The sequence below is a fragment of the Staurois parvus genome, unplaced genomic scaffold, assembly GCF_062004578.1.
Source record: "Staurois parvus isolate SC_StPar_1 unplaced genomic scaffold, SC_StPar_1.0 ptg000414l, whole genome shotgun sequence".
Lineage (NCBI taxonomy): Eukaryota > Metazoa > Chordata > Amphibia > Anura > Ranidae > Staurois > Staurois parvus.
The window spans coordinates 9,514,373-9,531,676 of NW_028318210.1; the positions used below are offsets into that span (position 1 = coordinate 9,514,373).

The following is a 17,304-nucleotide window of genomic DNA, read 5'->3' on the forward strand; positions in this document are numbered from 1 at the left end:
CCATGTTTTGTGGATGGTGAATGCAGGAGCCGTGTGAGCAGAGAATCTGATGGCATCCAGGTGTGAGGGCATCCCTCAGTAACCAGAGCTGCAGCTAAGTGAAGCTGTTCGTGTCCAAGACCCTGATCCTGTTCAGAGAAAGGAAGATTGCTGCCAGGAATGCTGATGAGAGCAGAGGAACAAACAACATACACTGTGAGACTGCATGCTTGTTGGAGAGACATTTGTTCTGTTCAGAGTCACCAGCAGATGCAAAGCAGACCCGGGTCGGTAAGATCGTGCACGCACCTCATTTCAGTGTTGGCGCCTAGAGACTGAGGCCAGGCCAATAGTTAGTTAGTTAGGGTCTCTGTTTGTGTCAGGCCACAAGTGTTATTACTGATCATTGGAAGGACTTCATAACTTAAAGTGACATTTCACATTGGAGAGCTGATAACATCCCACAAACTCAAGCCAGACTGGCATTTTGCTCAGACGGAATACTCAGGCATGTGCTACAGGACCAGTTATGAGAGGGGGAATACTGTAGATTTGTGTAAGATTGTAAGTTGTTGTGCTGCACCGCAGGCTAGCCCATACCATAAACCCATACACTGATTCCTGCTCTTTTAGGGTAATAACAGGTAAGGTGGCAGCTTAGTTGTGCCCGCCAGTAGGTAAATTACTACACCTTCTACCTTCATCCATCGGGAGGCGCCGTGCTGTGCAGCACAAGAGTCTCAGCCTTTGGGCTGGGTGTATGTAAATTTATTGTATGTTTTCAGCATTTGTGGTTGTGTTTATTTGCCACATCTAAGTAAAATTCTGTTGTGGCAAAAGCTGGTGTTGGGGTTGCTTTCGTGACTTCACTGTATCCTGGGGAGCCCACCCCGGTACATGGCTTACAGCACCAATGCATTTCAGAAAGTTGATATTTCCATATGTAACACACATCCACGAAGGTGCCACTGCAACTAACTCAGGTCTCTCTTACCTGCTCAGAGGCTGCAAGGCCCAGTTACCAGATCCAGAGCACACTGACAAACACAGGCTCAATCTAGGGGTGTCTTTTTGATGATTTATTGCAGCAATTAAACACAGGCAGCTGGAGGGATGAGGGTGCGTACTCCAAAACACACAGAGGCATTAGGAGGACAGATTTTCAAGTAAAATACTTCACTAGTAGCCTAAAGTACCACTGGAGGCAGAGAGGACAGGCAGCTAGTTTGAGACTCTTTAGGAGCAGTCAGAGGCCTTGAAGCAACCTCTGGTGTCTAGACCTCAAAGCACAGGCACACCTGAAGCTGTAGGCAATAGGTCCCACTCACAATGCCCAGAGACAACTCCCCAACCAGCTTCCCTGCTACACTCTTCAGTGAAAGGGGTTCTTCTCCAGCCCAGCTTCCCAAGGTACAGTAGTGTCCTCCAGTAAATTCTCTTTAATCCAGGCTCCTTCAGGCCCTCAGCCAAGCATATGCTGAGACCCGATAACAATAGCTCTTCAGTAACACAGGCTGCCTCCCAGAGGCAGAAGCCTCAGAAGAGAGAGAACCTTAATGGACTCTCCTATTTATCTTCTCCCCAGCCACACTTTCTGAGCCTACCCCCCCCCCCCCAGTAATTGGTGAATATCTGATAAATATTCATAACCTAGTGGCTGACCCTCCTACTCTATTTGTGGAAGCATCTTCCAGAGACAGGAAACAGTAATCAACCACCAGTGTAGGGGATACCTGACCACACCTAGAAAATAAATTGTTACTCAGCTGAGTACAGCAGAACCAAAAACTACACTGATCTCTGAGCTCACAGTTGTACTGAAATGCTGTCTTCATGCTATATCCAGCTCAATTTTCTAACAGCCCATTCATGCTACTGCAGTGGTTTAGTGCACATGTGCTACTTCATGTTGCGTTAAGGCAGCCCATTCCACCAGAAAAGATGCATGTATCTCTGGCAGTGCACCACTGCAATGCACCATCATTGGCAGGATATGTTACCGAATTGCACTAACCCAGGTAACACATCTATTAGGCTGCACTGCTCAATGCAGGCTTAACACAATGGCAAGCTGAAATCTGTTCTTACCAATAGGCCCAGCTCACACCAACACACTGCACTGATGTGTGTGCGCTGGATGAAAATGGAACATACGCAACATACTATACAACACTTCACAGTGCACTGCAGCACCCATTAAGGAAAACCCAAAAAATATTGTGACTTCTGCTGTGGAAAAAAAAACATACATCAACACAGCTTATTAAACAACAAAAAAACATCATGTCAGCACAACACATTAAAAAACACATGTCAACGCACAGCAACTTATTGCGTTTAACACATGTTAGCGCATGCTACACCCATTGCACATGGTGCAAATCTGCCTAACGTCAATGGTTGAAGTCTTACAAAGAGAAATAACAGAGTCAGAGTGGACAGTTCCATAGACGTTGGTGACCTTTTGCCATCATGTGGCACTTATCTTGGCTCCCTTTGTCTTTAAACATTATCATGTGATATTTAACTGGCCTGTATAGAAATAATGAGCACATTAAGGGGGAGGTCAAATGAACTGACATTTCTGACTGTCCTCTCTATTGAGCACATAATTCAGTAATGGTCATCAGATCTTGTTTCCTAATAGCTGCTTTATACTGAAAGACAAATTGGGTAGGAAATTCAATTGATAGTTGTATAACAGTATGCAGACATGTGACTTCCTATATGCCTGATTATAGCACAAAGCATAGTCCCGCTTTCTTTTTTTGTGCTCAGAAGTTCTTTTATACATTATAAACGGTTTCAAGCTTTGTGCCAAAAAAGCTGTATGATCAAATGGCAGCTAAATTAGTGACATGACTCTCTATCACAGATCCTAAGGAAAGAATATAGGATGTTGCATCTGACATCTTGAAGAGCTGAGAACTCAGGCAATGACAATAGATATATAGATAGATAGATAGATAGATAGATAGATAGATAGATAGATATGGATGTATACAGTATATACATATACAGGTGTACCTCGGTTTACAAGCACCTAACTTAACGTAATTTTCAGTTTACAAATGAAAATCCATTGAAAATAATGCCTCGGTTTTACAAATGTTTTATGAATTTTTTTGCAATAAGAAGTGTATGTCGGTGCCGATTTTTAAATGCAATTGCCGGCTTTTTTTTTTCCTTCACTATAGCTCACAAGATTAGCTGTCACTTTCCCCAGAGCTAAAGGAAACTTTGTTTCTTTTATCTCGGGAAACAAACTAAAAGGAAACCTGCATTAGTTTTCTGTTTTAGGCTTTCTTTCCTTTATTTTCATCTGGTGATCCGGCCAGTAATTCTGTTGTTTTTCAACAGAACAAGCTGTCCAGCAGATGTAGCAGGGGGTTGACACAAACTATTTTACACTGACGGATGCTTACAATGTTCAGCTTTTATTCATTTATATAAAACCTTTATCCTAAAAGAAAAAAAACTTGATGTAACTGCCTAAAAAAGTGTGCTAGTTTGATTTTTGCTTCAGTTTGTTAGTGTATCTAAATCTGCTAGTACAGCTAACACTCCCCTCCCCCCAGACTGACAATGCTGCTCTCCAAAGGTGCCACTGTGCTTCTTTATCCAGAGTGGAGGCACTCTAATATAAATGGTGTGTTACTGGCTAGATCACCAGGTGAAAACAGAAGGAAAAAAGAAAACAAACAAATGTAGTCACCACATCTAGTGATTGGTAACCTGCAATATATTTTTGATTTTGGGGTTATTACTGCCAAATTCAGCGGAAACATTTTTTCAGCTTCAATAAAGCAGAGAATGGTTTTTAGTACTGCATTACTTTTGGTCTGATTTCCCCTTTAACTAAAGAAATCTCTCTATTAACCCTTGCTAGGATCTAAATAAACACCATTGTGAAATTCTTAATAAGTTAGGACAAATGCAAAAAAACAAAAAGACAGACAAAATTAACAAATTAAAAAAAAGGTCTGCTGCTGTTAAAAGGTTCTATAACTTTAATCAATGGCTGCGAGTCCTAATTTTCCCTTTAAATACCAAAACCATAAGGGCTCTTTCACACGGACGTTCCAATCGGGTCCGCCTGCCTGTTTTTCAGGCGGGCCCAATCGGAACCTCCATTCTCTTCTATGGAGTGGCAGGTGTAAACGGACATGTGTCTGTTTACACCCGCCAACATCCAATCCGATCCGCCAACAAGGGACGGATGGGGATCCAATTACCTTTCCATCTATCGGATCGGGTCGGATGAAAAGGGACAGGCATTTTCATCTGACCTCCCATTTGAGGAGGGTGAGCAGCTCTGTCCTGTTCTGCAGCAGCAGAGCGGACACAGCTGTCATCCCCTTGCTCAGTTGGGATCAGCGGAGAGATCCCCTGCTGAGCAAGCGGATCCGCTAAATGGGTCCGCTTCGTATGAAAGGACCCTAAATAGGCAGGCACTTGCTCAATAAAATTACAACATATACATATGTGTCATGTAACATAAAAGTTGAAATACAAATATATATAAAATGCTCAACCAACACCACATGTAATGGTGAATCTCATACAGGGTATGGTAAATCTCCACTGAGATGCTCCTCACTTTCTTCTCTTGTCACAACCTGTATGTTGGTGTGTAACAGGGTGTCATTAGGACAGAAAGTGAGGTTACAATTCTCAGTAAAGACAGTAATAAAGGGTTCCTAACTCTTCCCCACTCAGATCTTTGTGAGTTCATAAGTGGTCTTTCTTGCATTATTTTATTTTTTATTTTTTTTACTTTGTTTTGTTGAGAATTCTGGAGCACAGATTAGCTGATAAGAAAGCATTGCTATTTTTAATTATTTAGGGGGGGTAACACTTTTGCTTACATAGTGATATATACTGCAACACCTTGAAAAGTCACAATCTGCATCATTGCGGTTTCACATTTACTCCAACGTTTGTCTACTACAGACTCTGCCAGAAATCTGCTCTGAGCAGGATGAGATGGACTTTCTAATGGAAGCGCTTATAATCAGGTAATAGTATTTCTGCAGATACACACTGCACTGACTGCCGTGTATGCACTGACTGCCCTGTATGCACTGACTGCCCTATATGCACTGACTGCCCTGTATGCCCTGTATGTCCTGACTGCCCTGTATGCACTGACTACCCTGTATGCACTGACTGCCCTGACTGCCCTGTATGCCCTGTATGTCCTGACTGCCCTGTATGCACTGCCTACCCTGTATGCACTGACTGCCCTATATGCACTGACTGCCCTGTATGCCCTGTATGTCCTGACTGCCCTGTATGCACTGACTACCCTGTATGCACTGACTGCACTGACTGCCCTGTATGTCCTGACTGCCCTGTATGCACTGCCTACCCTGTATGCACTGACTGCCCTATATGCACTGACTGCCCTGTATGCCCTGTATGTCCTGACTGCCCTGTATGCACTGACTACCCTGTATGCACTGACTGCACTGACTGCCCTGACTGCCCTGTATGCCCTGTATGTCCTGACTGCCCTGTATGCACTGACTACCCTGTATGCACTGACTGCCCTATATGCACTGACTGCCCTGTATGCCCTGTATGTCCTGACTGCCCTGTATGCACTGACTACCCTGTATGCACTGACTACCCTGTATGCACTGACTGCACTGACTGCCCTGTATGCACTGACTACCCTGTATGCACTGACTGCACTGACTGCCCTGACTGCCCTGTATTACAGACTATTGGTGACATTATAGTGCCATCTTGTGCCTGTTTAATGAATTGCATCTATCTTTCACCGTAACAGAAAGGTTTCACTGTTTATACAGATTTCACTCTGCTAATTACAGAATTTATGCAGCCATTGGGCTGACTAGATTGCTATAAATCTTTTGCTGACTGGATTGTTATAAATTTAGGAAAGCTGGCTGTTCTGTATTTTTATTAAATGTAACACTTACTTACAAAAAGTTGAACTAACTAAATTTCACTTTTGATGTTTTCTGTTAGCTGCCATCATTTTGTTTAGTTTATGTAGTGCACTGACAGAACCGGTCTGGGGGTTTGATCCTGTGTTTCATTCCCTGATAGGCACATGGCAGCAAGGCACACAACATTTGCACACTCTTGAGTCAGTAAACAGGCTGTGCAACTCTTTTTTTTATTATTATTATTATTTTGGGTAGGGGTAGGGTGAGCCTAGGGATACTCCAGTAACCATAAATTTGAAAAATGAGGACACTAACTCTGCACTAAGACTTCAGGGTGAAGGCACCCCCTTTGAAGTACAAACCAGGGACTCCTCAACAAGAATACAGTCCTCAGTGTACAAAGAAGTAATTGTTGTTCTCCCAGTAAAGCTTAGATCCAGAAGGCTGGTACTTACTGTTTCCTGATTTCAGTGCAGCCATGTGCAAGGTCAATTGACTTGTGTACTCCAATCGCCTGTGTCCTGGATCCTTTGGGGCTTTCTGTGAGCACAATACTCCGGGAGGGTAGAACAGAGGTCCCCCAGTCAAGCAATAGCTGGGACCCCAATAGAAGTAGTTACAATTTTGGGATGCTTTCCCATTGATGCCACAGCCATCAGGCTGGTTCTTATTCCCACAGGAACAAGAAGACTGCTGCTCTGCCCTCTAGCCCATTTATACCCCCCTCAGCCCCCTGCTGGTCACCTGTCATATTGACCAGGGATTGGCTGTGTGGATAATAACATGCAAACAGGGGTCATATTTTCCCACCCACTATGTCCTAGGGTCCCCTGGAAGACAGGGAGAAGTAATTGAGATCATACCTTTAGAGCCCAGAGCAGACCTAACTAATCAAATAATGCTCTCCCTGTAGGCAAAAAACTACATTTAACCAACATTAGCCTAATGGGGTGCTACATTTAGAAATGCTGAGAATGTTTTCATTACCAGGCTTATAGATATTCATCAGAATTCAGCCACCCTTGCTACACTACATAGCTGGGAAGAAGAGGGGGGGGGGGGTGTGACACCATCTTCTCTAATAAAGTCAAGCTCCAGAGAACCAAAGAAAACTACCCTTGTAGTGGGGCTCCCCCACACTGCAAATTTTATTGGTTATTTTTGCCTAGGGTTCCAGGGCATTTTTACTTTTCTTACTCCTGCAGGCTAGTCCTTCCAAGCAATAAATCCCCCAATGCCTCTTTCTTTTGTCTCTCCATTCAGCAGTTGCAGCTGTAAAATTATGACCTACAATGTAGGACCCACAGTCCTGCATTGTAAATAAGGATGCTGAGAGCCCGCCCACTACCCAAAGCATCAGAAAGAAGAGGTAGGTGCAGGGGCGGACTGGCACACCCAAAAAAGCCTATAAAAAGGTACCAGGGGCATTTCATGGGGTCCCCTACTGACCCCGGGCCCTCGGGCAGTGCCCGAGTGCTCGAATGGTCAGTCTGCCCCTGGGTGGGTGTTAGCTTCATGGGGAACAAGGGATAGGTTAAAGCTGAAGTTTAGGTATGGCAGTTGTTACATAATTACATTGGTCTAGATTGGACCAATGTAAGTATATATTGCCATATCTATGGGATCACCCTGGAAGCTGGAAATCACTGTAGTAGACAGAGCTACTGCAGTGATCCCGGCTAGCTTCCATACCAAGCAACTGCATTGTGAACACAGGAGGTCGCCACCCGGCATGGGCTCCATTCACTGAACACTTTGCATTTTCTCAATGATTGTAAAACGTTCTTTGATTGGAAGAGTTTGAAATTGCAACGTCACCGCCCACCTCTCCACCTCGAAAAAATGCAAAATGTTCCCTAAAAGTCTGTGCCAAGAGAAAATTCTCAGTTGGGTTCTTGAATGCTGTCTAGGTATGCTTGAAACCTATTCTCTTTCTGGTGTACAGAGCTCAGATCCAACAGAACATAATACTAGCAAAGCAGCTACTTATAAATGCAAATAATTTTTAATTTTACATTTTTATTACATTTTGATCTGCACAATATTTTAATGATTCCTTTGTTACCTTTTCCCTGTGTACAGCAAATTCAACCACCAAAATATAGTGCGTTGTATAGGAGTCAGCCTGCAGACTCTTCCCCGCTTTATTCTGCTGGAGCTTATGTCTGGTGGAGACATGAAAACCTTCCTGCGGCAAAATCGCCCATGGGTGGTGAGTAAAATTTGTGGTTTATGTTTGTTAAAAGATAAGGCATGTCTGTACCTGTGCTTTAGTATAATTATTGTGATAGTAATCCACTCTGGTCCAATGTCAAAGGGATCCTGATACTAGCTTTCCACCATCAGAATCACCCTTTAGATCACAGTTAGACAGGACATTGAATGCAGCATCAATGAAGCACACCTGTCATTAGCAAATCAAATACAAACAACCCCCCTTCCGCAATACAAACTACAGACCCTTAAATATCACTACTTATGGGTAGTTCATCTGTATGCCACCAATATTCCTGCAAGTCAATATTTTCTCATTTCTTACTCTGGACTCTCTTGAGACACTGCCTGTGGCTGAATGCTCGAGCACAAAGCACAGTACTGTGGGAGGCTAAGCAGAGCGTGCATGTGTGACAAATACCTGGAAGTACTAGGTATTTGGTGGGTCTGCTCTGCAAATCAGGCCAGTAGACAAGAACCTTACTGGTACACTGGCTCACTATCTCTCTTGTCCCATCTTCCAATGCTCACATCCAGGACTTCTCTAGAGTTTCTCCCAATCTCTAGAACTCCCTTCCCCAACCTGTATGGCTATTTTCTACTCCGTCAACCTCTAGGCAATCCTTGAAAACCTATCTCTTCAGGGAAGCCTGTCCTACCTCTATCTAGTAAGTGAATTTTACTTTCTCAAACAGATACCCACACCTTTTGCATCACTTGCCCTTCCCATTAGATCGTAAGCTCTCACAAGCAGGGCCCTCCTAACTCTCATGTCTTCATTTGTATTGTAACTCTAATGGCTCCTTTTGTTTTCTAAAGCACTGTGAAAACTGTTGGTGCTTTAGAAATCCACTATAATAATAATAACTACCAATGCAGAAAATGTCTGCTACACTACACATCCGGACGTCCGGCGAGACGGACGTGTCTCGGCGAGCTCCTGCTCCCCCGGCCCCAATCCGCTGCCATCTGGGCGGCAGCGGACCCTGACGGGGGCCCCACGACCCTCCGGTCCCTGTTCGCCAGCCAGGGAAGGCCACTGGACCTTTCTCCCGGAGCTCTGGGACTTGCGGCCTGCCCGGCACCTGAAGCCGCGGCCTCGATTTCTGGCGCGGCCGACCAGGATCGCCGGACATCAGCCCGGACTACTGCCACTCCGCTCCTCGGTCCCCGCCGATCAGGGGATCACCCCTGCGCCCCTACCGCTGCCATCAGGGCCCATCCGGGCCCCTGTGTCTGCTGCCGAGGTCCCCACCAACACCCACAGTCACTCCGTCCCTCCAGCGGAGCTCCGGCGGTTCGCAGCAGCCTGAGGCCTACCGCGGCACCCGAAGCCGCGGTGTTTCCTGCCAGCCGTGGCTGGAATCGCGGCGGGAATTGCGGCCGCGGCGGGACGCCTCCGCTGCTCCGGGAAGCTACCACCACCACCAACGGTCCTGCTAACCCAGGAGGGATCCACCGACGCTCCAGGACACCAGGTACTTCACCAGGGGCGCCCACTACCCACCAGGGAGCCCAACCACCATCACACCGCCAGCCTCCAGGGACTCACTCACTCAGGGATCCCACCATCCACCTGAAACCCCAAACCACCAGGGACCCTAAGCCACTATCCCTCCAGGGATCGCTACTACCCCACCAGGGATAGCACGGCCACCATCCCACCGGGGATCCCCTGCCCACCACCCCACCTGGGATTACCAGCCAGCCACCACACCAGGGAACGCTCGCCCAGCACCCTGATTTCCGGCACGCTATTCCCTCTGGCGACGCCCCGGCGACTAATGGCCCACCATGACCCTTGAAGCTGCGGTCTCTCCTACCGGCCGCAACAGATCACGGTTGAGCACAAACCACGCAGGGCCGACGATCGCTACCGCAACGCCCCGCTCGACTCTGATGACGATCCTTCAACACCTTCAGCGCCTCACGACGCCGAGCCCTCAGCACCCGACGCCTGGCCTCAACAACCCCAGTCACCGAGCCGCCAGCATCACCAGTCGCCGTGCCTACCATCACCCCCAGCCATCGCACCCTACGACCCCTCCACTAGCCGAACCACCGTACCCACTGAAGACATGCCACAGCACCCATGGTCGCCAGCTTACTGCACCCACAGACTGCTGCCAACCAGCTGCCGCCCTCCACCCTCACTCTACCCCTACAGAAGGACTCAAATGACTCTCCCATGGTAACACAGATTCCCCACACACCTTGCCCTGACCTGTATCCCTTCACCTCCCCTGACCCAACTGTCACCGCACCCACCCCAACATGCCTCCTGCACTCCTCCTCCTCATTTTCCTCTCCACCATCCCAAAAATCGCCTCCCTCTACCCGCCTACCCCCCCAAAACAGCTCTACATTGCCCCTTCACTACTCCCCTCTCCCCACTACGGCACTCACCACCTCCTCCTGCTACTCCACTCCCCCGTCGACCCACGTGCCACCACTATCAGACCCACACGCTCCTACACTTCCCATTCCCATGCCACCTTCCTCACCCTTCTCCTTCTCCTATCTGCTGGGGACATCTCCCCGAACCCTGGCCCCTCGCCACCTCACCCCTCCTCTAGGGACCCCCCTGCTCCCGCCAGCTGCCGTAACCCCCTCAACCTCATATCTGTGCCCCTTCTCCCCGCATCCATCCCCCCTCTCTCGGTTGCACTCCTGAACGCCTGCTCGGTCTGCAACAAACTAACTGCCATCCATGACCTCTTTATCTCCCGCTCCCTTAACCTCCTAGCCATCACCGAAACCTGGGTACAGGCCACTGACTCCACCTCCCCTGCGGCACTCTCCTATGGAGGTCTCGTCTGGTCCCATTCACCAAGACTGAGCGGTCACAAAGGTGGTGGGGTCGGCCTGCTCCTATCACCGCTGAGCACCTTCCAGGTCCTCCCTAATCCTCCCTCCCTAACTTTCTCCTCCTTCGAGGCTCACTGCATCCGGCTCTTCTCACCCACCCCCCTAAGGATCGCAGTGATCTACAGGCCTCCCGGATCCATACCCCGCTTCCTGGATGACTTCGCTGCCTGGCTTCCCTTCTTCCTCTCCTCTGAGCTACCAACCATCATCCTCGGGGACTTCAATATCCCCATCAATGACAACAGCCCGGCTACTTCCCAATTCCTCCACCTAACCTCCTCCTTCGCGCTCACACAGCACACTCAATCCTCCACCCACATCATTGGGAACACCCTGGACCTCGTCTTCTCCCACCTCTGTACCCTCAACCAGTTCTCTAACACCCCCTTCCCTCTCTCCGACCACCACCTCCTCACGTTCTCCATCTCCCCTTCCCCTAACTCCCCCCCCCAGAGCGCCAAACCATCACCAGCCGCAACCTTCGCAACCTGAACCCGGCCCCCCTCCACTCAGCTGCCGACCGCCTACACGACAGAATCCTTCCACTGTCTTGTCCTGACCTAGCCACTAACACGTACAACGACTCACTATCAGCTACCCTAGACTCTCTGGCACCCCTAACCACACGCTACATCAAACCCAGACCGCTCCAACCATGGCAGAACGACCACACTAAATGCCTCAAACGTCGCAGTCGTGCGCTGGAGAGACTATGGCGCAAAACCAGGTCCCCCCGTTCATTCTCCCTCTACAAATCTGCCTTCCTCACTTACACCTCCTCCCTCCACGCCGCCAAGCAGGCTTACTTCGTAAACCTGATTAACACCCTCTCCTCCTGCCCTCGCCGACTCTTCTCCACCTTCAACTCCCTGCTCTCTCCCCCCCCTCCTCCACTCAGTACCTCACTCACCGCCCACGAGATTGCCACTCATTTCCACAATAAAATTGATGCTATCCATCAGGACATAGTCAACTCGCAATCTACCTCCCCACCTAGCCTCCCCCCCCCTATCTCCCCCTCATCTCTTCCCTCCTCTGACCTCGCAACCGCACTGCCCCCCTCCACACCCAAGACCCCGCTTACCGTAACCCCACCAGCTCTGCACTCCTTCAGCCCCGCTGCCACTGAGGAAGTCACCAGGGTCTTCTCTGAAGCCCGCCTCACTACCTGCCCCCTAGACCCTATCCCCTCTCGACTCCTCCAGTCACCCCCCTCTTCCCTCACATGCTCCCTCACCCACATCTTCAATCTCTCCCTCTCTACCGGCGTATTCCCCTCCCCCCTAAAGCATGCGCACATCACCCCCATACTCAAAAAGCCCTCCCTGGACCCCTCTGACCCAAACAACCTCAGACCCATCTCCCTGCTGCCACTCACTTCCAAACTCCTGGAGCGCTTAGTCTACAACCGCCTAAGCGCCCACCTAACTGACAACAACCTCCTTGATCCACTACAGTCCGGCTTCCGTCCCCTACACTCCACCGAAACCGCCCTCCTCAAAATCACCAACGACCTACTTACCGCCAAAGCCAAAGGTGACTACTCTGTCCTCCTCCTCCTGGACCTCTCCGCGGCCTTCGACACAGTTGACCACCCCCTCCTCCTTAATAAACTATTCTCCCTTGGCGTCAGAGACACCGCTCTCTCCTGGTTCTCCTCTTACCTATCCCGACGCTCCTTCAGCGTTTCCTACAATGGTGCCACCTCCCCTTCCCTCCCCCTCTCTGTTGGGGTCCCCCAGGGCTCTGTCCTTGGACCCCTTCTCTTCTCCATCTACACCTCCTCCCTTGGCAAACTCATACACTCCCACGGCTTCAACTACCATCTCTATGCTGATGACACTCAAATCTACCTCTCCACCCCTCACCTCACCTCCACTTTCTCCGCCCGCATCACTCACCTCCTAAACGACATCTCTGACTGGATGTCGCTCCATTTCCTCAAACTCAACCTCTCCAAAACCGAGCTTCTCGTCTTCCCTCCTGCCCGCGCCCCCCCCCCCATCCTATCCATCACTACTAACATCACCACCATCAATCCCGCCCCGCAAGCCAAAGTCCTTGGGGTCATTCTGGACTCTAACCTCTCCTTCCAACCTCATGTCAAATCACTGACAAACACATGCAGGCTCCACCTCCGCAATATCGCCAAAATACGCACCTTCCTTACCCCAGACACCGCTAAACTACTTGTGCACTCCCTGATTATCTCACGCCTTGACTACTGCAACTCCCTCCTCACCGGCCTACCCCAGTGCAAACTCTCCCCGCTTCAGACCATCCTGAACTCAGCTGCCAGACTCATCCACCTCACCAGCCGCTCCACCTCTGCCACCCCCCTCTGCCTCTCCCTCCACTGGCTCCCTATCGCCCAACGCATCAAATTCAAACTACTCACTCTGACCTACAAAGCCATTCACAACACTGCCCCTAACTACCTCACCGACCTGATTCCCAAGTACCACCCTACCCGTACCCTTCGCTCTTCACAGGACCTCCTTCTATCTTGCTCCCTGGTCTCCTCCTCACACGCACGTCTGCAAGACTTCTCCAGGTCCTCCCCCATCCTCTGGAACTCACTACCCCAATCCATCAGACTGTCACCTTCCCTCCTCACCTTCAGGCGCTCCCTGAAAACCCACCTCTTCAGGGAAGCCTACCCCACCCTCACCTAACTGCTGCTCTCCTTCATTCCTCCTACCACTCCATCCCCCACAGCCACTTCCTCCTGTACCACTACCCCCTCCCTCCCAGATTGTAAGCTCGAAAGAGTAGGGCCCTCTTACCCCTCGTGTGCTGTTCGTAGCTGCTGTAATGTTTCATGTATTGTCCCCCCCTCTATTGTACAGCGCTGAGCAAACCCTTTGGCGCTATATAAACTCAATGTAATGTAATGTAATGTAATATGCGTTAGAAGGTTTGTTTTTTATTTAATTTGCTGATGACCACTTTCTTCTAAGCATACAAGCAACAGTCAATACAGTACACACTGAAAGCACTGCCCATACAATAATCTAACAGCATTTAAGCAGCAGAAGATGTTATATTTGCTTTTGTGAATATATGCCTATATTAACCCATGCTTGTACCTTTTTATGCATACAAAAAATAAAAGATCAATGTAAAAGTGAAAAAACTCTCCAATTAGAATTTATTTTTATGTGATCTTTATCTCTAATTTGAAATAAGATTTGTAGCTTTGGGTTTCACTCGGCACATCCTCATTATTAATCCACCTGTTAGGGTATAAAAAACTCAACTAGGTGCTGTTAATACAACATGATTACATTAGGATGTCTAAGTCACATCTATATACGTTATTAAAATTACATAATAAACAACATTTACTTTTGCCTCTGCCTAGAACCAACCATCAACGTTAACAATGTCAGACCTGCTCAAGATGGCCAGGGATATTGCCTGTGGCTGCAAGTACCTGGAGGAGAACCACTTCCTACACAGGTAGATCCTGAACATTCTGAATTATAGAAATTAGCCCTTAACTAATATAAACCACAACAAATGTAAAATGTTTAAAAACTAAAAATACAATTTAAAAAATCCTATATTTCTGGAATACCCACTCTGTTTGTAACACAGGTCTGTTTGTAACAAAGGTCATGGCCTCTGTCCATGACCTTTTTGTCTCCCATTCTTTTTAAACCTCTTGCCATTACTGAAACCTGGCTTCAAGAGTCTGACTCTACCCCTCCCACTGCCCTCTCCCATGGAGGCCTCCACTGAACTCACTCACCCAGACCTAGTGGATGGAAAGGAGGCGAGTCGGTTTGCTTCTATCTCCACTGCACCTTTCAAGTCCTTCCCTACACCTCCCTCTCTATCACTCTGTTCTTTTGAGAATCACTGTATTAGTCTGTTTTCTCCAATTTCTCTAAAGATTGCAGTGATCTGTCATCCTCCTGGACCGGTGTCACACTTTCTTGGTGACCTATCTGCCTGGCTACCCTATGTTCTCTCTTCTGAAATACCTACTACCATTCTTGGGTTCTTTAACACCTCCAATAATGTTAACAGTCTGGTTACATCTCAACTTTTCAACTTAACCTCATCTTTTGACCTAACGCAATGGACACAATCTCCTACTCACTCTGATGGTAACACGCTTGTATTTTCCCAGCTTTGCACTGCCTGCAAGCTCACCAACACACACTTTCCTCTCTCTGATCACAACCCTAACATTTTTACAGTGTCCTTGTCTTTAACCCCTTGACGCCGACGTAACACAAATATGCGGCCTCACGGACCTGGGCTTTTTTCCGTGGGGCCGCATATTTGCGTACCTGTCTTTGTGCTGGGAGCGCGCCGCTCGGTGCGCTCCCAGCACCAAGACCGCGGTGTCACTGAGAGCCCCGGGTCCCGTTCTAACGATCGGGACCCGGGACTCCCGATTCCGGGTCACGTGATCGCTGTGATAGCCTCTGATTGGCTATCACAGTGATCAATCACTGTGCAGCCCGGCCCCCTTGTTTTCTCTCTCTCTATGAATGGAGAAGAGAGATACATTGTATCTCTCGAACTCCTGACATAGAGAGAGAAAAAAAAAGTTTGTAAAAAAAAAAAAAAAAGATAAATAAATATTAAAAAATAAAGAAAAATACCTAGATCAAGGTTTGATCTAGTTCAGTACCAGGGTTAGTGTTTGGGTCAAGGTCAGGGTCAAAGGTCAGGGTCAAGGGCAAAGGTCAGGGTCAAAGGTCAGGATTAAAAAAAAATTGGTATCAGTGTCAGTTAGTGTTAATGTCAATGTCAGTGACAGTGTGTTTTATGTAAAAAAAAAAAAATAAAAAAAAGGACAAAAACAAAATGCGCACTGTTGTTTCTGGGCTGTACTACGGGTACAAGCAACAAATAACATACACATATATGGTATCGCTGCGATCGTCAAGAACTGGAGAATGTATTTTGGGTTGTTCTTTGGTGGTAGGTTATGGTCGTAACAAGAAACACACAGTTAAATTTAAAAAAATGATTTTTTTTACTATTTTGGCCCAGTTTTCCTTTAATAATAAAAAAAAATTAGGAGCTATCCATGACCATTTACCACCAAATGAAAGCCCAATTTGTCCTGAAAAAAACAAGGTATAATCCACCTGGATGTACAAAGTAGTTGTGACGATATGTACGGTTTTACTAACATGTCAACGTTGCAGAATTGTGCTTAGGCATTTAGATTTGTTTTACCCTTAGGCGTGAAGGGGTTAACCACCTTTTCCGCAAGCAGCAGACCATTGAAACAATTGATAAAAACCTTTGCCAGTTTATCCCTTCTCTTCTCTATTCTGCTACTGACCTTCTGTATGATAAAATCTCATTCCTGTCCTGCCCTGACCTGGCCACTTCTGTTTACAACAGTTCACTCTCATCCACATTGGACACACTTGCTCCTCTCACTGCACACATAATCAGGCCCTGACTAGTACAACTTTGGCAAACTGACGACACTAGGAATCTCAAGACATAGCCTTGCCCTGGAGCTGGACCTCTCCAGAGCCTCTCCCATCCTCTGGAACTCTGTACTCCAATCTATCCGGCTATCTCCTACACTGTCCACTCATCTCTTCAGGGAAGCCTATCTTGCCTTCAGCAACAACTGTATCTTTTTTTTTCTCCCATAAGTTCTTCCCTCACAGTTATTACCTTGTTTCCACTTGTCCATTCCTATTAGATTGAAAGTTCTCAGAGCCCTACTAACCCTCTTGTATTGAATTGTACTGTTGCTGTATAGTCTCCGTTTATATTGTAAAACACTGTAAAAACTGTTGGCACTATAAAAAACCTGAATAATAATAATAATGATGATGTAATAATTTCACAACATTGCCACAAATAAGAAAATAGAATAATTTGTTTCTCAGAAGAGAGAGAATTCTACTTCAGTGCTGTACATACTAAAACTGATCATTCCTAACAGCCTCAAATCAGATCATATTTTTCAGGGCTTGTTTAAATTTGAATGGGAAAAAAATGGGAATTTTCATTTTGGTATCTCATGCCCTTAGTACATACAGCTCATAGTCATTGTACAGAGCAGTAATTATAAGATGCCCAATCATTTTAGAGTAACCAAATGTGTTTAATATGAGAACAAAACGAAACAATCCATTATATCTATATTAAATTAGGCAGGCCCTTGCACTGCATAGAAGCAAGCAATTTTTGATTGGTGTGGCCTTTTGTGTTTTGGGACTATTGTATGAATATATGACACTTTTTTGTATTTTTATTATTTGGTAGTTTAAGGTATAGGTAATCATTTTGTTAGAGTTATTAGTGCTGCACTGTTATTTTGTTTTGATTGTAACCT

At 47.2% G+C, this 17,304-nt stretch overlaps 1 protein-coding gene across 1 annotated transcript in view; it reads left to right on the top strand.

Annotated features, from left to right (window-relative positions):
• LTK (leukocyte receptor tyrosine kinase) overlaps window positions 1-17,304 on the top strand; it is a 303,135-nt gene that overhangs the window by 271,361 nt on the left and 14,470 nt on the right. The window contains exons 22-24 of the mRNA XM_089686923.1: window positions 4,933-4,997; window positions 7,980-8,109; window positions 14,344-14,441. Of these exons, the coding sequence (XP_089543049.1) occupies window positions 4,933-4,997; window positions 7,980-8,109; window positions 14,344-14,441 (293 nt within the window). The remainder of the gene's footprint in view (window positions 1-4,932; window positions 4,998-7,979; window positions 8,110-14,343; window positions 14,442-17,304) is intronic.